Below are 22,229 nucleotides of genomic sequence, written 5' to 3' on the forward strand. Positions count from 1 at the left end.
TGCTAGGCAAGAGAATTCTCATCACTGCAGACCTGCCGACCATGAATGGCCTGAATGTGTGGGAGTGTAAATTTGTTTGGAAGGGGTGACAGCTGCCAAAATGCGGGAACTGTTGATGGTTAGTGGCTAGAAGTATGGATGAGACAGTCATAGATGTGGCGGTCAACTTACAGAAAGGTGGAACATTGGGATGAGGAGGACCAAGGGAAGCAAATGGAAAAGATGACGATCAGGTTGTGGAGAAATGAAAATAGGGTGTCTTGGATCTGAGTTCAGATCATGACATTATCATCACTGAGCCAGAACCAGACAAGGGTTTTGGGAGGCCAGGAAAGTTTCCTCTAGATGTCCATAAACAGATTGGCATAGAAGGGTGCCATGCAGCTCCAACGGGTCCCACATGGTTTTTTTTGTCCCCTTAAAGGAGAAGTTGTTAAGTGTGGGTTTGTAATTAGTTAGATATAGTTGGAAGGAGGCTAGAGAGGTAGTGTTTGATAGCAGCTAGGCCATGGGCACAGGTGATGTTGATATAGAGGGAGGTGGAATAAACAGTGACAATTAGCTTTCCAGGTGGTAATGGAGTGGGAATGGTTGTGAGTTGGTGAAGAAAGTGGTTCATACGTTTTATGTAAGAGACAAGCTTATGGGCAGTTAGTTGGAGATGTTGGTTGACTACAGTGGAGATTCTTGCAGTGGGAGCATTATAACCATCTACAGTGGACTGTCCAGATATGTAGTCTTTATGGATTTTGGGAAGCATGTAGAAAGTGTGTGTGTTTATGTGTGTGTGTGGGGGGGGGGGGGGGGGGGATCGGTTCAGTGAATAGTTTCTGAAAAGGGCCTAAGGATTAGAGTAGGGATTGGAGTTGCACTAGTCTCCTGGGGCGGAATCACTGTGGTGAGGCATGTAGGTGAAACAGTCAAGAAAGTTGGCACATGCATGACTTAAAACTTTGCTGTGAAAGCATTTACACACTATATCAATTAAAATAATCAATTTTTGAAATTATAATACAAGTGAATAGCTATAAATGTACTCACCAAGTGGTGACAGGAGACAACACATATATAAGTTAAGGAAATGTGCAAGCTTTTGGAGCCAGTGACTCCTTCTTTTTCATATTAAATAGTTGTCAAACAATTATCATGAAAAATATATTATGAAAACTATGTGATTATTATAATATTATTACATAACAGACAGCTCACAATTGGCCCCTGGATGCCATATGATCGTCAACTCCACCTAGACGTGCACTTGAAAATGGCATTAAAAACTAAAACAGACTAACTTGTTGTGCAGATATCTCTCAGTGCAAGCAAATAAAGATTAAATTGCAGCTACTAGAAATGACTTCTTATAAAATGTCGTATTTTGACTTAGTCCATGCTGCAGGAAATAGTTATTCCCAAGTATGAAGTTGATTAATGTGAGCAGGAAGGATGTTCTAGATTTTGGATCAGAGGTGGGTGCGGGTTGAGGTGAGGGGAACAATGGTAGACAGAGAGGTGGCATCTGGTGACAAGCAAGGTGTGTGGTGGGAGTGGGTCAAGCACATACTTCAGATGATCAATAAAATGGTTGGTATCTTTAATATAGTAGGAGAGTTTTTGTACTAAAGGCTGCAGCTACTGATCAGTTTGCTTTGAAGTCAGCAACTATGGAATGGCCTGAGTGATTGGGTTTGTGGACCATAGGGAGAAGGTAAAAGGTGGGAACACGTGGTTTGGGTGGGGTAAGAAGTTCAGTGGATTGAGGTGCCTGAGATTTTAATTAGGCTATGACTTCCTAAAATCGTGCCCTGAAATGAGGTCTGTCTTAACATTTTTCCCACCACATCTAGAATAGCCGCCCCTCCCCCCTCATCCCCCACTGTTCCCCGCACTTCCTCCTCAATCTCCAAAATATCCAAGCCAGACACTACATTCCTTCTGCACCCATTTCCCTAACCTATGCGTCTTACTTCTGTGACTGTCCCCACTGTAAAACTTGCCCTTTGCACCCTCTGTCGCCAACTATACCAATCCTGTAACTGGCAAAACATATATCATCAAAGTGAGAGCCATGTGTGAAATGACACATCATATACCAGCTGTTATGTATACAATGTGTGGCCTTCTTCATTGGTGTGACTACCACCAAGTTATCAGTTAGGATGGATGGGCATAGGCAGAGGGTGTATGCTGGCAACACACACAATATCCTGTAGCAGAGCACACACTGCAGCATGAAATTGTGAGCTCCGTGCCTGTTTCTCCACACATGTTATCTGGATTCTTGCCTCAGATGCCAGTTTCTCAGAACTCTGCTGATGGGAATTGGCATTACAACATGTCCTTTATTCTTGCTACCCATCTGGCCCTAATTTAAGTTAATTTCTTTAGTTTCTGCATTTCTTCTCAGTAACTATTATTTCCTTCACTCCTTTTTAGTTTTTTATATCTTTCTATATCTCTACCACATATAATGCACTTAGCTTTTCACTATTATTAACTCTTTCACAATATTTTGTTAGTAATCTGTGTCTTGCTTATTACACTATGTTCCACATTTAAGCTCTCAGGTTTTCAAATCTCGTCCATTGCAGCCCCCAGCAGTCAGTCTTCCCTTCTCATCCTGTCCGGTAAGTCTTCTTTGGCTAGTGGATCTGGGTGACTTTTCCATAATTCTCCCCTTTTCCTAAACCTCACCAGTCCTTCTCCTTCATCCCTCTTCCTTCTCATTCAACCCCTGTGCCAAAAGGAGCCATTGCCTCTGAAAGCTTGCACATTTCCTTAACTTTTATATTTGTTGTCTCCTGTCCCCACTTGGTGAGTAGATTAGTTATCAATCCAGTTATATTACATTTACACACTGTGATATTTTAGCTTCTCCTGGGTATCTTTTTGTATTGCAGTCTTATTCATGTGGTTATCTGTAATGAACTGAGGCCTTTATGAGATGACTCCCCTAGTGTCAGAGTGTTTCCTGAGTAAATGTTTCTGGCCTCTTAAGCTAAGGCTTGACAATGTCATTGAAAATGCCAGAAGGAAACCTTTCCGTTTTAGCTCTGCTTAAAATTATATAGTGGAGTCTGTATATGGGTTTCTGGTGAGTAATTCTCTTACAAAAACCAGATTGTGAGCCAATTAAGAGATTTCACCCCTCTCCCCACCGTCCGCACCCCTAGAAAAGTAATACAGTATCCTGTTGTAGGCTACTGTCTCATTTTAAAAAAAAGGTGAGAAGTACAAATAAAGACTTCTACGTCTACCTATATTTACATACATATTCTACAAGCTGTTTTATGGTGTGTGGCAGAATGTAGCTTTTACCATTACTACATATTTTCTTTCGTGTTCCATTCACAAATAGAGAAAGGGAAAATGACTTTCTATATGCCTCCATATGAGCTCTAATTTCTCATTTTGTCTTTGTGGTCTGTATACAAAATGTACATCGGTGGCAGTTGAATCATTTTGCAGTCGGCTTCAAATGCCGGTTTTCTAAATTTTCTCAATAATGTTATTCAAAAAGAATGCTCTTCCCTCCAGGGATTTCCATTTCAGTTCCCAAAGCATTTCCACAATATTTGCGTGTTGATCAAACCTACCAGTAACAAATCTAGCAGCATCCTTCTGAATTGCTTCGATGTCTTCCTTTAATCCAACCTGGTGGAGTTCCCAAACACTCCAGCAGTACTGAAGAACAGGTTGCACAAGCGTTCTATGCACAGTATCCTTCACAGATAATCCACATTTTCCTAAAATTTTCCCAAGAAACTAAAGTCACCGTTTGCATTCCTGCGGGCAAGACTTTAGTTATATGTTACTTGCTTCTCTCTGTTTCATTTCAGGATTTTCAATACTTTATATGTAAATTTGTCATGAAATGGCCCACATGTTATTTCATGGATATCTGCAGGCTGTTTCAGATAATGTATTTTTCTCTCTAAGTTGGAAAGTAATATTTGAAAGAAATGTGTATTTGTGTAGGTGAATGTAAAAAATGTTACTCTTTCTGTGGATTTGTAAACATATTTTATTTAGTATTTTTGAGAAAAGTACAACAATGAGTTATAAATTTTTAAATAGAACATTATTTTTTGTATCCTGGTGCTGATGTATTTAAACTGTGTAAAAACCAGTTTAAATCAAATTTCTGTCAATTTTAGCAGGGAAGCTAGAAATGCTCAAAGCCCTAGGATTTGGATGCAGCATGCTATATGTAATTGACAATGTTCAGATGGATCATCTGATGGGGGAATATTCTTGTAAGTGTCTGTTAAAATGAGTTCCCTTTTTTTCTGAATGCGCAGCTCAATGCACCTTCTAAATGACCTATGGACAGGATATGAACAATGTAGGTAAAGACAGATTGCTACTTACCGTAAAGAAGACACATCAAGTTGCAGACAGGCACAATTAAAAGACATTCGCATATAGCTTTCAGCCACAGCCTTTGTCAGTGACACACACACACACACACACACACACACACACACACACACACACACACACACACATAAAAGCAAGGAAACGACCACCAACTCCAGCATCTCAGGGTGGAATGCAACATCACGTGGGATGCAAGAACAATTTGGAGGGGTTTGGGAAGGAGAAGGGATAGTAGTGTATGGGTGAGGAGAGAGACAAACACCATCTGGTGGAGATTGCAGGGACCATGCTGCCAATAGGTGCAGTGTCAGGAGGTTGTGGGGCAGGGAGCGAAGGAAAAAAGGAGCAAAAAAAGGGAGGAGTGGGGAAAGACAGGCGGATATGTTGACAGAGAATAGCAAATAAACAGAGTGGGAGATGAGAATGGGAGGAGATGATAGGACAGAGGGGGTGGAAACTGTTGGATGTAGGTTGTGGGGATAGTATGTTATTGTAGGTTGAGGCCAGGCTAATTATGTGAACAGAGAATGTGTTATAAGAATAAATCCCATCTGCACAATTCAGAGAAGCTGGTAGTGGAGGGAAGGATCCAGTAGCCATTGAAATCAAGTGTGTTATGTTCAGCTGCATGCTGTGCCACAGGGTAGTGTACCTTGCTCTTGGCCACAGTTTGGCAGTGGCCATCCATCCTGGTAGACAGCTGCTTGGTAATCGTGCCAATATAAAAAGCTGTGCAATAATTGCAGCACAGCTGGCAAATGACATGGCTGCTTTCACAGGTGGCCTGGCCCCTGATGGGGGTAGGATAAATCTGTGACAGGACTGGAATAGGAAGTGCTGGGTGGGTGGATTGGGCAGGTTTTGCACCTGGGTCTTCCACACGGATATGATCCTTGTGGCTAGAGGTTGGGATTGGGAGTAGCATATGGATGTACTAGGATGTTGTGGAGAGAATTGGTGGGTGCCAGAACACCACTTTGGGGGTAGGAGGATTGGGGCGGGGGGAGGTATCTCAGTTAGGCTGTCCCTCGTTTCAGGGCATGATGGTAAGTAATCAAAGCCCTGGTGAAAGAAGTGGTTCAGTTGTTCCAGTCCACGGTGACACTAGGTGATGAAGGGGAGACTCCTTTGTGGCTGGTTCTTGGGTGTTGTGGAAGGATTGGGGGTATGAGGGGAAATGGCACAGGAGGTTTGTTTGTGGACTAGCTCTGGAGGATAGTGCCTGTCTGTGAAGGCCTTGGTGAGACCCTCAGCATACTGAGTAAAGGAATTTTTGTCACTGCAGTTACAGCATTCCCGGATTGCCAGGCTATATTTGAGTCTTTCTTCTTTCTTCTTTCTTCTTCTTCTTCTTCTTCTTCTTCTTCTTCTTCTTTTTTGCGTGACAGGGATGACAGCTGCCAAATGCTGGTACTGTTGGTGGGTTTAATGCAGACAGAGGAGCAGATGGAGCCGTCAGAGAGGAGGAGGTCAACATGCCGGATTGAGGAGGACCACATGAAGTGGATGTGAGAGAAGGTGTTGAGGTTGTGAAGGAATGAAGATAGGGTTTCTTGGCCCTGACTCCAGACTGTGAAGATATCATCAATGAACTTGAACAAGACTAGAGGTTTGGTGTTGTGGGAGACTAGGAAGACTCCTTTAGATGGCCATAAAAACATTGGCATAAAAGGATGCCATGCAGGTGCCCATGGCTGTGCCGTGGATTTGTTTATGTACCTTCCGTTCAAATGAGAAGTAGTTGCGAGTTAGGAATGAGGTAGTGGGTTTGGAGTCTGAAGGACATTGGAAAAGGTAGTATTGAATAGCAGTAAGACCATAGGCTGAATGGATGTTGCTGTGTAGGGAGATGGTGTCGACAGTGATGAGTAGGGATCCAGGAGATAAAGGGGTGGGGTGGTGAAGAGTCGGTGAAGGAAGTGGTTGATGTCTTTGACGTGCGAGGCTAGATTACAGGCAATTGGTTGGGGAGGTGTTGGTCAATGAGGGCTTAAATTCTTTCAGTGAGGGTGCAATAACCAATGACAATGGGGCATCCTGGATTGTTGGATTTGTGTATTTTGGGGAACATGTAGAAGGTGGGTGTCCTAGGGGTGAGGAGGGAAATGGATTCAGGTGAGATGTTCTGGAAAAGGCCTAAGGCTTTAAGCAGGGATGGAGTTTGTGTTGGACTTCTGGGATGGGATCACTCTGGGAGACTTCATGGGGGGAGGAGTCATATAATTGGCAGAGGCCTTCTGCCAGGTAGCCATTGTAATTCATAATAGCAATGGAACCTATGTCTGCAGGTAGGATGATGACCTCAGGATTTCTTTTGAGGTTATGTATGGCAGTTCTTTCTTCTACTGAAAGGTTGGTGTTCAGAGGAAGGGACGTGGAGAGGGATGGTGAGGCTAAGTAGGAGATAAGGAATTCCTGGAAGATGACCAGCAGGTGGTTAGGTGGGAGGGGTGGAGGATCACTGTTGATGGTGGTATGAACTGGAAGAGGCAGGGTTCAATGTTGGAATTAGGATGGTTTTGGTTGGAGGGATTGGCGGCAAAGAATGCTTGCATTGCAGAGATCAGGAGCAGGAGAGTAGGTCTTTGACAAGTCTAGCGTGGTTAAATTTGGGTGTAGGGTGAAAGGTGAGGCCTTTGGATAGGACTAAAACTTCTGTGAAACTGAGGGTTTTGATGGAAAGGCTAACAATAATGTTACGGGAATGTTTTGGCTCTGAATTTGGATTTGGTGGAGGGTTGGTAGGGAGTTTTGGGGGATGTGCCAAGTTGAAAAGGTCAGCTAGGCAGGGTTTAGCTGCTATGAGGGGTGGATGAGGAGAGACACTGTGAGTACAATAGGGTTTGGATAGTGGTGGCCCAAGGTGGCAATAGGATGTCAGCAGGTTGGATAACTTATGGAGATGGTTTCTGGAAAGCTCCATCAGGTGCTGGACAAGATAGTCAGCCATTCTGTGGACTCTCCAGGTTCTGTGTGCCCACTTGAATTACATGCGGGTATGCTTAATTTTTAGGTATTAAATAGTGTAGTTTTTCCTTAGAATATCTCCACCAGGCACATTGTTGTAATTTTGGTTTGGAAAGAATGTATCTTCTGTTTTTTCCAACACTGTGTATTGTCATTCTTATTGGCTGTTCATTGTGGTGTTGTTGCAATTGTGGCTTTGGTGGTGGCGGTGGTGATGATGACAGTGGTGGAGTCGGTGACACCAGCGGTGGCAGTAGCAGTTACAGATGACAGATGAGGCAGATACATGTTGTGAACAAATTGCCTCCCCTTTTCTCAATCTTCTGACATTTTCTTACAGTCCAGTGGAAAAATATCCGTATTGAGAGTGTGAGAAACATCACACTCACAATGTTGCCACCCATTTGTCTGTTTGATGACCCTGTGCAGATTGATATGTGTGCATACTAGTGAAATATTTTAACTAAACCACCAGACATTAATATCATTTCTTACATAGCTCTCTCTCTCTAATTTCAGCATACGTTCATTTTGTGGCGAGTTCTTCAGGGCGAGCACTAAGTATTGACAGACATGTGGGATCACCACTGTGGCAGCATGACTATGGTTCACCTGTAATAGCTATGTATATTTTAGAAGAAAGTGGCCTGGTTGCTGTTCCATTCACAAGTATTGCAGAGGAAACATTAGACCACCTTGTACTGCAGTTTGAAACTGATCCCACATCCATCAGCACTTTAAAGTTATAGTATGTATTTTACACTTTGTTATGTATCACACTTACACATTCAATAAACAAAAATATTAATTCTAAATTATAGTTAATTAAGATTGCAGTGGATTTTGCATGCATTCAAGAAGAAGAATAGTCAGTGATTGCTTTTATAAAAATAATAATATATGTAGTATATATTATTTCATGTCTGTAATACAAATAAGATGGAGAAAGTCAGTGCTATTTCAACTGGGAAGTAATTGAAACATAAAATGTGCAAATCAAACAGAAAAATCCAAGCTTACTGCTAACTCAATTCCCTACTTTATTTTATGCATTGTCAGTAACAGAGACATCTGTAATTAACTCCTTGAAATCACAAAGGGGAGGGGGACTGGAGCAGTGTTAGTCAAGTCACCTGCATAGGTCTTCCCCCTCTGCCCTCCACTATCAATTTTTTGCCATACAAGGGCCTTTAGCAGTCTTTATTAACATGGATAGAGGAACCTAGAGCATATGAAATCCAGACGTGAAAACTTCCCCAGCTACATATATACTCCACAAGTCACCATACGGTGTGTGATGGGGGCTACCTTATACCACTAGTAGCCTTTCCCTTTCATGTTCCACTTGCAGATAGAGTGAGAGAAAAATGACTATCTATATGCCTTCCTTTGAACCCTAAGTACTCATATCTTGTCTTTGCAGTTCATATGCTGAATGCGTGCTTGTGGCAGTAGAATCCTTCTGCAATCAGCTGCAAAAACTAATTCTGTAATTGTATTAAAAGTGTTTCATGAAAAGAATGGTGTCTTCCCTCCAGAAACTACCATTTCAGTTTGCAAAGCATCTCCATAATACTTGCCTGTTGTTCGTACCTGCCAATAGCAAACCTGGCAACATGCTTCCGAATTTCTTTTATGTCTTCCTTTAATTCAACTTGGTGGGAGTCCCAGCCATTCAAGTAGTACTCAAAAATGGGTTGCACTAATGTTATGTTCCCAATCATCTTTATAGATAAGCTACACTTTCCTAAAATCTTACATGCTCTTGCCATTTCATATTGCTTTGCAACATTACGCTGAAATATTTAATCGTTGTAAGTGTCTTTAAAGTCAGTACCGCCATTAGACTTGTTTATTTACAGTGTTAATGTGTAAAAATAACACTGTAAATAAATAAGTCTGATGGCGGTACTGACTTTAAAAAAATATATTATGATTGTGGTCCCGCATTATGAAAAAAATTATTATACATTGTAAGTGTGTTAAGCAGTGCACCACCAGTACTCTATTTGAACATTATAGAGTTGTCAAAGCTGTAGCTTTTATTAATGTTTTCCCAGAGGCAGTCAATTTATTAGAAACGAAGTGTTTTATTCCACACTATTGTCTAGTTTCAACTTTTCACTGAATTTCAAGTGCACAGTTTCATCTTCTTGCACGTACAACATTATGCCTTAATAAAGAACCAAACATGAGATAATACATTACTGATACTCAAGAAAATTTGCATCCCAAAAACCATGCTGAAAAGCTTAATATCAGGTTTGGGGCCTACTTCATTGTGAATCTGGACATATGGATGTGTACTTTAAGCCGAATTTTGCATTTTAGTATGGTTTACAAAATTCCAATGCTCTAGGACTATCCTATTTGTTTTATGACATCATGTAAAATCTCTTAATACTACATATATATGAACATACTGGCTTCTTATGTCATCGTAGTTGCCCACATGCAGTAACGCCTGTTTTCTGGCACACTCTGGCAACTGCTGAAACGAAGCTATTTCTAACAGGTCATGGGAAAATATTGCGAATAGTGCTTTGAAAAGCATTAGTTTCCAAGTAAATTCCCTTTTTGCAAGGTGAATTATGTTACATGTGTGGATGTGCAGTATATTTCTTAAATCACAGAGCATTTGACTCTCTTTTAAAACTACACATGCTGGAACTAGCCAGTGAGAACAGTTTCGAGCCCATAGACCAGACATTAATGTCATTGTTTAAAATTTTACTGACATGTTTGTGTGGTGTAACTGAAAGTAAAACACATGAAAGAAAGACCAGTATTATATGTGAATGTTTTAACTTTTCTTGTTGCTACACTATGTACATTAATTTAAACTGTTAACTTTTCCTATTTGTGTGTTCACACTACTTAACAGTGATGTTGCTGTTGGCTGACAATATCACATCTCCTATGCTCTGGATATGTACTGTCACTGGCTGGCAAGATCACGTGATTTGAGCTACGATTGGCTTACAAAAGCGCATTTCAATCTCGATTTCAATGCTTTGGAATCTAATGTGCTGTATTGAATGTATACTTCCATAATATGAACACGAAAATATGCAGTGTATCATAATATGAAAATATGCAGCATAAATGTTGCTGCACATTACAGATTCTGCCCCCCCCCCCCTTTTTTTTTCCTCTCTCTCTCTCTCTCTCTCTCTCTCTCTCTCTCTCTCTCTCTCTCTCTCTCTCTCAAGTGTATAAAATCTTTACCATTCAAAGTACTGATTTTCAACTCCAAGGGACCCACTGTCACTTATTATGGAAAAAGTCTATTTTGATTGGGGGGAGTGTGTTTGTAACTGGGAAATCCGGGAAAAATCAAGGAACTTTTTTTTTTCTTTGTCTGCATACACACCCTGAATATATTTCCATTGCATGTGGGTTGTTAAACTAGCTGCTCAAGACAGTCTTCATAAAATGTGTTGAGAACCTACAGGGCTGTCTGCCTCTACCACGTGCAGTGAATCAATAAATATCCCGTTCTGTATGGGGGCACGTTACAGTCACCTCCTACTAATATTACATGATAAGGGTACCTCTGCACTTCTGAGTGTAGACTTTCTTTAAGTGATTCTACAACTTTTATGATGGAATCAGATGGCTAGTAAAAACGTCCTATGACTAACTTGAGTTCATCTAGGCCAGCTAATTGTGTCCAGATGGCATGGCAGACAGACTCAATTTCGACGTTGATTGACAACATTTTTGTTGATTGCAGTGAGCACTCTGCATCCTTGATGTCTAAGCTGTCTTTATTATATATGTTCCATGCCCCGTTAAATATTTTGGAGCTTTGTGCTTTCCCAGTAAATTCAGGAAATTTGTTATGAATGCCTCTACAATTTACTGTTAAATTTCTTATGCTCAAAGCGTCTTTATTTTGTGTGATCTGATATTGCTCACTGCATGTCGACTAGTGAGAGTTTATCACAGGACCTCAATCAATTGCCTAGTCTAAAAAAAAACGCCATGTGCCCTCCACAAGTACTCTGCTACCTGAGTAGCTGCTTCCTCTTTGTAGTGCCCTCCTCACTTACAAGGAGGATCCTACAATTTCCCAACTCATGACACAGGTTCAAATATCTGCAACCAAAACCATCACAGAATCAACAGAGCCTCTGGTTGAATTTCTCCACTTGGCTTCAAACCAAAGGACCCCAATCAATTGTGCGTCAGATATTGCAAATTGTGACCTCTGCTGAAGTGGCCGAGCGGTTCTAGGCGCTGCAGTCTGGAACCGCGCAACCACTACGGTCGCAGGTTCGAATCCTGCCTCGGGCATGGATGTGTGTGACATCCTTAGGTTAGTTAGGTTTAAGTGGTTCTAAGTTCTAGGGGACTGATGACCTCAGAAGTTAAGTCCCATAGTGCTCAGAGCCATTTCAACCCATGACAGAGGCCAGCAGTTGTCACCATTTCCATAAGCCACCTGTGGGGACTGAGGATGGCTTCAGAAACCAAGCAACAGATGTCATTGGTGCCAACAAGAGCCGCAACTTGAAGATGACTGTGCATTGCATCCCCAATTGCCACAGGCAGAGCCTCCTCCACATCTCAGATGATGCTGCCCAACAGACATTCTGAGTGCACATTGAACTTCTTTCCAGCCGTTAATACTATTTTCCTAATGGCTCCCCATATTGAACTTCTACTTTTTGAGTGACACAAATGCTTTACAACCAGCCACTCACCCTGCAGTGAGTGCAGTTGCCTCACATCTGATACACTGGAAGGTTCATTGCCATTGGAGCCCCCATGCAAAACAAGGCAAAATTGAAGTATCCCATGTGACATGCCAGTTCATCAGCACCACTACACATTGAGGCAAACAGTTGACCACAGCCAACACATCTTCATCTGTTTGCGAACTTTGGCCACCCCCACACAGCAAGCACACCCCCTTTCCATTCTATTGCTAAAATTAAAATCAAAGCAAAAAGTGTGAAAAAGGATAAAAATTACCCTGTGCCTGTTAAGCAAGGATTTGCACTATCGAACTTGTTAAAAACACAAACACGAGCTACTAGAGAACACCAAGTCTGTCACTGACACTAGTTCACTGCACACTGGCAGGCACAAACAAAGGTTATACTGTCCTTGTAGTTCATGAATAGAGGCTGACATCTGACAAGGAAATGTACCTAGGAGACAGCAGATGGTGCTATGATACATTACAAAAACTAAAAGTTACAAAAAGAATGAGAATAACAACAACAACAAATGATTCATGTTGTCTTTTACTTCATATACGATACATATACTGTCCTAATTCCATCCTCTAAAAACTATTCCATACACGCTCCGAAACATTGCCTCATTCTGCCCACATGTTCATTCTGTTCCCACTATTGAGCATATCACTCAGGTCTAACATTAGGCTCTTATACATTTTGCTCTTTCTTTTTTTTCCTATCATTCATTGCATTTCATTTGTCTTTCTGCTGTCCTTCATCTGTATGCCTCTGCATTTCACCCTGTATAGTTAACTCTCCTCTATTGCATTTCTACTTCATATTTGTGTATACATTCCTCCTCCTGTTCATTTCCTCTTGATGATCAGTCAGTGCAGCGTTTTACAGATTATTTCTTCTCTTACTCCAGCACTCAGTTTTTTTCCTCACTTAGCCTCCCTTTGAACTTTTTAATCTTTGCCGGCCATTTTCATCTCCTGACATCATTTTGATCATGCTGCTTTGTTATCAACATTCGTATTAAATGCATTTTACATCCTTATTATTGCTCATTGACTGTAAATTTTGGCATCTGCTTGATATTGAATAGTTCATTATTTGTTTCTGTGTCATCGATGTTTTCTCTATTATCATATGTAATTAATTTGCCTATTTGTTTTGGCATCACACAACTGCACATCGTAGATAAGCATACATTGGTGTACTGTGTCAGTATTCCTTGCTGTTACTGCTATATCCCTTGTGTCACAATTTCTTTTCCTCAACCTTGTTTCCCCTTTTCACATCTCTCTATTTACATCTTTTGCTTGATGGTATTTCCTAAACTTTCATGAATTAACTGGAAGGTAGAATGCAACTCTTGTGACTGGGAAATTGTCATGATCTCTAATTACTGCATCACTCATTTGCCCCAAATTATCACTGGCTACTCTTGAATACCAGCATGGTGATTTTGAAAGCCTGCCAGAGGGCATGGAACATGATGATGGCCACCAGATGGCTCTGCTACATCTGCGAGCTCTGGTATTGCCTCTGCACCACTGACCTCACAGTTGACACAGGACCATGTGCCCTTTGCCATCAGATTAGTGCTTGCAGCTACACTACAAAGCTAGATGCACTGCTGCTCTGCCCCCTGTTTTGTACTTTCTGTGCTCACGTATCATTCTCCTCGTGGTTTACTCATTTGGACTTTGTTATTCTGTTGTGCCATCTCCATTGTAAGTTTTCCTCTTGTTGTTGTCCTTCTGTTCACACTCAAAAAAATGTTGTTGACAGCCTATGGCTGGTCAGACAGTCTCTGTGGGTTTTTTGAGTTGTTCCCAAACTTTGTGAGATTCTAGCCACAATAATTGGCACTAGGTAAAAGGGTAACACTATCCCATGGATGAAAAACTCATGCATCTCACAGAACAACAGCAGCAACAGCTCCTCCTACAGCGGCAATTGCAATAGCACCATCAAACTGAGTTTCTCCAACAGCTAACAGCTTTTGAAGACTCAGCTGCAGGTTTAGGATTTGCACCCAATACAGGCAGCAATCCACCCATGTTTCTGCCTTTTAACAATTTAAACATGTATTTACAGTGACCGCAACAGCTTTTCATTGCCTTTTGGGTCTGTGAAGATCCTCTTCAATGCTTATTTTTCCTTTCGTGGGCTTCCACAGACATTTTTCTTGCTGAAGACATTGGCTTCTCTCTCAAACCCAGTCACACTCACATGCGAGAAGATTAGCACATTGCTTTTGAATTATTATTCACAACAATTCCATGGGTCACATTGTGACTTGAATTTTGTCTATATCACAAGCAACCTGCTCATGCTTATCACTCCTAGGTGACCAATTTACAAAGGCTGAGCAATTTCACTTGTGCGGATGCATCATACAAAATCTCTTATACTTATTCTTTAATTCAAGACATAGAGATCCAATTGCATTGCAGGCCTCAAACTGGACAGCCCTTGGACAGTGTTTTGAAAATTGCACGCCCTTTCAGAATCACAGCAAATGAGCACCTCATAACTCAACCACAAGTACCAACAGCCCAGCTGCCACAGCATTCTCTGGGGGGTGTGGGGCCAAATAATCAGTAACCTCTTCCCAGATGGTGACGTCATAATTTGTCAATTTCTAAAGTTTTAAGGACCTCTGAACAGCCAGTCACATCCCATTGGCGTGGGCACAGGGTCTTCCATCATTTCCAAATGTCTTCTGCACTTTCCAGATCACTATGTGCACTGCACTCATTGTGAAAAAGATGGGTAGCTCTGAATTGTCTGCTGTAAAACGGACTGTTGATTCCCATTCCCCGCATGCATCGAGGGATAGTGCATGAACTTCAGGCAGTTGTTCCCCGGGGCGGTCCTTTCACTACGAAGTTGTTTATCAGTCTCAGAGTTGTGAGCATAGATGTTTGTTTCTAGGTGGACATAGGAGTACCATTTCACTGGTGAACCTCCAAATGTATGCTCATCTGGGTTCCTTTGAATTGGCCCCACCATCCTGCATGTTGGTTGCGTATTGTGACAGTTCAATTCTCCTCGGTGGTCAGTTCACAATTGCTACCACTTACCCAAAGGTCACACTGTTGATATTGCTGTTTGTCGTCGATAGTCACTTGGCCAAAACATTTTTGATCTGGATGCCTTCTTGTTGTTTGCATTCCATATCACTGATGAGGTTTAGTTCATTTCTGATACTTTTCCATTCCAGGAGCTTGATGACCTTTGTGCTACTTGTGCACCTATATTCAAACCTAGCCTGAGATACGCCACAGATTTTCAAGCTGTTATCTCTGTGCGTCCAGACACAGTGTCTCATTTCCGCCAGGCCCAACGCATTCCAATCTCCTTAAGGACGCTTGTCAGGCAGGAACTTGATAGCCTCCATGAGGCTGGAGAGTGATTGAATCTCTCAAAACCAGCACTTTGGCCACATTTTTGGCAGTGGTCAAGAAACCCAATGGTTCCCTTTAGCTATGCAGACATCAAATTGACAGTCAATGCCTAGGCTCAAGTGGAAACTTACTTCCTACTATGTCCAAGAGGACCTCCTCACAAAGCTAGTAGGAGGTGAATACTTTTCCAAGATAGACCTTCCCGATGCGTACTTCCAGATCCTGCTGGATGAGAAACCACAAAGCATTTTGGTTATCAGCTCTCTCTTGAGCTTATATAAATACAGGGTTATTACAAATGATTGAAGCGATTTCACAGCTCTACAATAACTTTATTATTTGAGATATTTTCACAATGCTTTGCACACATACAAAAACTCAAAAAGTTTTTTTAGGCATTCACAAATGTTCGAGATGTGCCCATTTAGTGATTCGGCAGACATCAAGCCGATAATCAAGTTCCTCCCACACTCGGTGCAGCATGTCCCCATCAATGAGTTCGAAAGCATCGTTGATGCGAGCTCACAGTTCTGGCACATTTCTTGGTAGAGGAGGTTTAAACACTGAATCTTTCACATAACCCTACAGAAAGAAATCACATGGGGTTAAGTCGGGAGAGCGTGGAGGCCATGACATGAATTGCTGATCATGATCTCCACCACGACCGATCCATCGGTTTTCCAATCTCCTGTTTAAGAAATGCCGAACAGCATGATGGAAGTGCGGGTGGAGCACCATCCTGTTGAATGATGAAGTCGGCGCTGTCGGTCTCCAGTTGTGGCATGAGCCAATTTTCCAGCATGTCCAGATACTCGTGTCCTGTAACATTTTTTTCGCAGAAGAAAAAGGGGCCGTAAACTTTAAACCGTGAAATTGCACAAAACACGTTAACTTTTGGTGAATTGTGAATTTGCTGCACGAATGCGTGAGGATTCTCTACCGCCCAGATTCGCACATTGTGTCTGTTCACTTCACCATTAAGAAAAAATGTTGCTTCATCACTGACAACAAGTTTCGCGCTGAACGCATCCTCTTCCATGAGCTGTTGCAACCGCGCCGAAAATTCAAAGCGTTTGACTTTGTCATCGGGTGTCAGGGCTTGTAGCAATTGTAAACGGTAAGGCTTCTGCTTTAGCCTTTTCCGTAAGATTTTCCAAACCGTCGGCTGTGGTACGTTTAGCTCCCTGCTTGCTTTATTCGTCGACTTCCACGGGCTACACGTGAAACTTGCCCGCACGCGTTCAACCGTTTCCTCGCTCACTGCAGGCCAACCCGTTGATTTCCCCATACAGAGGCATCCAGAAGCTTTAAACTGCGCATACCATCGCCGAATGGAGTTAGCAGTTGGTGGATCTTTGTTGAACTTCGTCCTGAAGTGTCGTTGCACTGTTATGACTGACTGATGTGAGTGCATTTCAAGCACGACATACTCTTTCTCGGCTCCTGTCGTCATTTTGTCTCACTGCGCTCTCGAGCGCTCTGGCGGCAAAAACCTGAAGTGCAGCTTCAGCCGAACAAAACTTTATGAGTTTTTCTACGTATCTGTAGTGTGTCGTGACCATATGTCAATGAATGGAGCTACAGTGAATTTATGAAATCGCTTCAATCATTTGTAATAGCCCTGTATAAGCACTAGTGTGTCGGGATCTCTTCCGCTTGGGTGATCTTCCTGAGATACCTGGAACAGTTAATTATGTCCATCCCTTCTTGCACTATCTGTCATGATAACTTAATTGTCACATATATTATGTGTCAGGATAACATGTGCAACCTTTGTACCCTATTTATTATGTTGTGTGACACAGGGCTCATGTGCTGCTACACAAATGCCAGTTCTTTCAGGAGCAAGTGGAAGACCTCAGACACTTGCTCAACAATGAAGGGATCCAGCCCACTGACTGCAACATCGCAGCCATTGACACTCTACCAAAAACCTACAGAAGATGCAGGCTTTTTTTGGGAAAAGCAAATTATTGTTCTAAGTTTCTCGCACAAGTGGCCCGTATTATGCATCCAATAAAACAGGTGTGGCAGAGAGGCATTCAGTAGAGGTGGATGGCTGCCTGTGAGCATGCTTTCTCAAAGTTGAAGCGTATGCTATGCATGGCATCTAGCCTTAAGCCCTTTTCCCTATCACATCCTCTGGTTTTGGCCATAGATGCCATGTCATGTCATATTGCACTGATGCAGTGCTGGCGCATAGGAACAACATGTATTGAGCAGCCAGTTGCCTGTGCATCAAAGATGCTGACACTAGCTCAAAAGAACTATTTGCAGATAGAAAAAGAAGATTTAGCAATTATCTTTGCAATTTAGATGTTCCATGTTTACCTATTTGCAGCTAAGTTTACACTCATTACAGGTCACCTACCACAATTCGTGCTTTCAGACTGTGCTCCTGCCTTTCAGAGCAGACACCAAGATGCCTCCACCGCTGGGCACTTTTTCTCAGCCACTACCATTACGCCATTAAATGCAAGCCCTCAGCATAACATGCAAATGCAGACATTCTCTCTCACCTACCCACAGGACCAGGCACAGCCTTTGACCAGCAGGAATTCTCATGTTTGGATAGTTGCCCTCGAATTGTTGCTGCCATGTTCCACAACCCTATCTTATGGCACATGATGCACTACATACTTCATGAGTGCCCCATATACTTTCTGAAGAACACCAATCTGGAGTTCTAGGCTTGAGGTCATGTCTCCCAATGTCTGTCAGTCATCACCAATGTTCTCCTGCTTCATACTGAGGCAGATACTCACCATGTCACCATACTAATCACCCTGTGACTTCGTGTTTGACAACTTCTCCATCTTTGGCATTGAGGTGTGTCACAGACTAAAGTCCTTATGCAGCAACAAGCATACTGGCCAGGTCTGGACAAGAACATAGAAGCCATGGTGAGCAGCTATTCCGCTTATACCCAGCATCAGGCCACTCCATCTCAATCTTTTGCCACCTGATCCAGCCCCATTGCCCATGGGACTTTTTTAATTTGGATTTTGTGAGTCCCTTTCTGGGTTCTCTGTAGCTCATTGTCTTGGATGCTTACTTTAACTACCCGTTTGTGGTCAGCAGGCATGCACCACAACAGTCATCACACTTAATGCACTCAACTAGATTCTCACCATCGAAGGGCTTCCCCAAACCATCATGTCGAATAGTGGCTCCAGTTCACGGCAGTGGCTTTCGAACATTTCTGTGCCTCAAACAGCAACAAACACTTATTCAGTCCACCGCTTCTGTCTCATCTTGCAATGGTGAAGCAGAGTATATGGTGTGTTAAGAGCTGTGGGAACCACCACCACAGCTGCAGTCATAATGTTCTTGAGCATATACAGGACCATTTATGTCCACAAATGTAACCCAGTGGAACTCCTCTATAGGTGGCAACTGTGTACGCTCCTTGATCTAGCCCCACAGTTCTGGGAACCCTGGAGTAGTGCCAGCTAACTCTGTCCACACATGCCGACAGCACCATTGTCAGACCTAGAAAGCTCATCTTTGCTGTTCTACGACCGTATGGATATAACTTGCAGTATAGAACACCACCTGCAGGTCCCATGAACATGGGCATTGAGGTGGAGATCTCACTGCAGCCTCTGCAACCTCAACCAATGTCATCCACATTGCCATGTCCCAACCAGGATGCCCCTGGTTTCTTCCACCAGTCAGCAGGCTTCAGTGCCGGGACACCAAGCATTCCACCAGTTCACCTTCCAAAGCATCGTCCAGGATGCTTCCAGACTACACACCCACGTTCTGTTGTAGAGGCTACTTTGTGTACCACTGTCAGTTTCTCCTGTTACAGTCATGAATAGTTTGCAGGAAGAATGATTGTGGTAAACCTGCATGTGGGCACAAATCTCTCTAATTTTATCTTCATGGTCATTTCATTAAATACAGTAGGAGAAAGCATTACATTTGTTGACTCATATAGGGAAGTATGTTCTTGGAACTCGAAGAATAAACCACACCATGATGCCGACTGCCTCTCCTGCAGCATGTGCCTCTGTAGTTGGTTGCTCACTTCGTGATGCTTTCAAGTTTACTTCATGATCTTGTACTGAAATGTGCTGCTCTTGTTTGAATCTTCTCTATTTCCCCTATCATCCTATATGTACAGGTCCCATACTGATGATGAATATTCAAGTATTGGTTGAGTGAGGGTTTCATAAGTTATCTTTGTTGTTCAGAGATTATATTTCCTGCAGATGCTTCCAATGAATCTCAGTGTTGCATCTGCCAAATTCTGCAATCAACTTTGTGTGGTCATGCCACTTTAAATGTAATCTGCATCTCTTCTAGATATTTTATGAAAGTAACTGCTTCCAGTGATTGTTCTGCAATTGGGCGGTCTCTGGGTTCTTTTTTTTCCAATCTTTGTCAAGATTCCAGTCACAGTAATTGCATACTTCATTCTTTCTCATTGCTTAAAAGCATATATGTACCTACTTTTTACTTTACTTTCTTATTAACTTGTACCGGTAAAGTGTACAGATTCAATAATGTCTTCTGCGTTCAAAAACTAAAATGCAGTAGTCATGTCAAATCTGTTCATTTTTATAAAAACTAACTCTGACATGATCAACTTTCATAAAGAGTAGATTGTTACAGTCCAGTGTCTGCGAACAAGCATCTTGTAAACAGCAAAACTGGTTAGCTGTTCAAATGTAACTGTTGTGTGCATCTATGGAAAGTGGTTGGAGGGCAGTGAAACCACAAGTAGGTGACAAAGTGTTGGATGTCCATATCTTATTGCAGAACATGGAGGTTGGAGGCTTGTCCACTCTGTAAAATAGGGTAAGTGATGATCTGTGGCAGATTTGATGACAGAGTACAATGCTGGTGCAGGTAAAAGTGTTTTGTAGCTCACAGTTTTGTGCTTATTGTTAAATATTGGGCTCCGCATCAGGTGACCCCTACATGTACCCAAGTTAACTCAACAACATTGTCAGTTACACTAGTTGGATTGTGGATCAGTGCAAAAGTGTGACCTGGTTAGATGAATTATGTTTCTTGTTACAAAAGGTTGATGGTCGTACCCAGAAATGCAGGTGTCCCGGCAAACACTTGCTCAAAACATGCACCATAGGATGGACAAAGGGAGATGGGAGCAATATTATCCTGTGGAGGACATTCTACTGGGCTTTCATGGGACTTGGTAGTAATCAAAGCCACCATGACAGCTGTGGACAATGAGAACATAATTATAAACCAGTTGCAACTCCTCATTCTTGATGTCTCCCCGATGGCATCTTGCAGCAGGATAAATGTCCATGCCGTAGGGTCAGAATTTTGTTACAGTTGTTTGAGGACCATGATAGTGAACTTGAGTTAGTGTCCTGGCCACCAAATTAGGAACAAGTCAGAACAATACTGGGTGCCAGATTTGCACTCGCTTACTACTGGCTCATAAAATACTGAAACTGTGTGACCTGCATGCAGTCATCTGGTGCCACATGTCTCCAGAAACCTATCAAAGATTTAATGAATCTATGCCACACAGAGTCACTGCTGTACTGTCTTCGAAAGGTAGATCAACATACCATTAACCACATGGTCATGGTGTTTTGGCTTATGAGTATACTTGACATACCGAGCGAGGTGGCACAGTGGTTAGACACTGACCTCGCATTCGGGAGGACGACGGTTCAATCCTATGTCCGGCCATCCTGATTTAGGTTTTCCGTGATTTTCCTAAATCGCTCCAGGCAAATGCTGGGATGGTTCCTTTGAAAGGGCACGGCCGACTTCTTTCCCCATCCTTCCCTAATCTGATGAGATTGATGACCTCGCCGTCTGGTCTCCTTCCCCAAACAACCCCCAAAAAAATATACTTGACATGTAAATGGTTATCCACTATCATTGGATCAGCAGCATGTTATCAGTAGTAGTGCTTTCCTGTAGATGGCTATCAAGGCGGGATGACAGTTCTGTTGTGGTTATTTGTCTTTTGTGGTGTTACTGCTCGATGAGGTCATGTAACCTGTTGAAGTGGAATTGCTGGATCATTTTTGTAGACAGCACTCGATGTTTATTTCCACACTAACTCAATAAAAACACATAAGAATTTTGAGTCATCATCTTCCGGAAACGAAATAAATTCATCAGAGTTTGGTTTAAGGAGCAGCAAGAATTCACAGACAAAAACTTCTTTTTTTGGTTTTCATCATTCTTTAGTTTCTTCACAACTCACATGCATTATTTTTCTTCCGTCTGGTTTTATATTCACCTAAATAACAAAGAGACAGAAAGTGTGTTTGCCGCTAACCTCCAGGAGAAACAGATTATATTACTGCAAATAGAAACATTTAAAATACAAAATAACTCTCCAAGCTTTAAAAACTGTGTTTCTTCTTTAGGGAAGATAGAGCAGTTGGTTGGTACAAGTTGGAAATTGTCATTACACAAATTTTGTAAATTATTGCACAGTTCTGTGCATTCTGTAATGAATATTCCCAATCAATGTATTAATAACTGCAGATATGAAAACAAAATAACATACACTGAAAGTTTTAAGAATGGAAGTTAAAGTCTGAAGTCAGATTCATTACTTGTACCTTCCTGAACCTCATGTGCAGCTCGGAGGATGCTGTGCAATAAATCTCACATTTTTTTAAAGTGATCCACTCAGTAATATTGTACAGCCTTCAGTCTATCTCATTTACTTTCAATGTTATTGAGTAACAGGAAATATTTAGTGATAACATGGGCCGTTTAGGGGCCACTCGGAGGAAAGAAACAAGAATGGAATAAGAGCTCACAGATG

The 22,229-nt window shown here is 42.1% G+C and overlaps 1 protein-coding gene across 1 annotated transcript in view; it reads left to right on the top strand.

The window, feature by feature from the left end:
* The window catches only part of LOC126092070 (serine/threonine-protein kinase/endoribonuclease IRE1), a 150,262-nt gene that overhangs the window by 59,890 nt on the left and 68,143 nt on the right, over positions 1-22,229 (top strand). The window contains exon 7 of the mRNA XM_049907487.1: positions 7,864-8,092. Coding sequence (XP_049763444.1) covers positions 7,864-8,092 — 229 coding nt within the window. The remainder of the gene's footprint in view (positions 1-7,863; positions 8,093-22,229) is intronic.

Source organism: Schistocerca cancellata, chromosome 7 (genome assembly GCF_023864275.1).
Source record: "Schistocerca cancellata isolate TAMUIC-IGC-003103 chromosome 7, iqSchCanc2.1, whole genome shotgun sequence".
Lineage (NCBI taxonomy): Eukaryota > Metazoa > Arthropoda > Insecta > Orthoptera > Acrididae > Schistocerca > Schistocerca cancellata.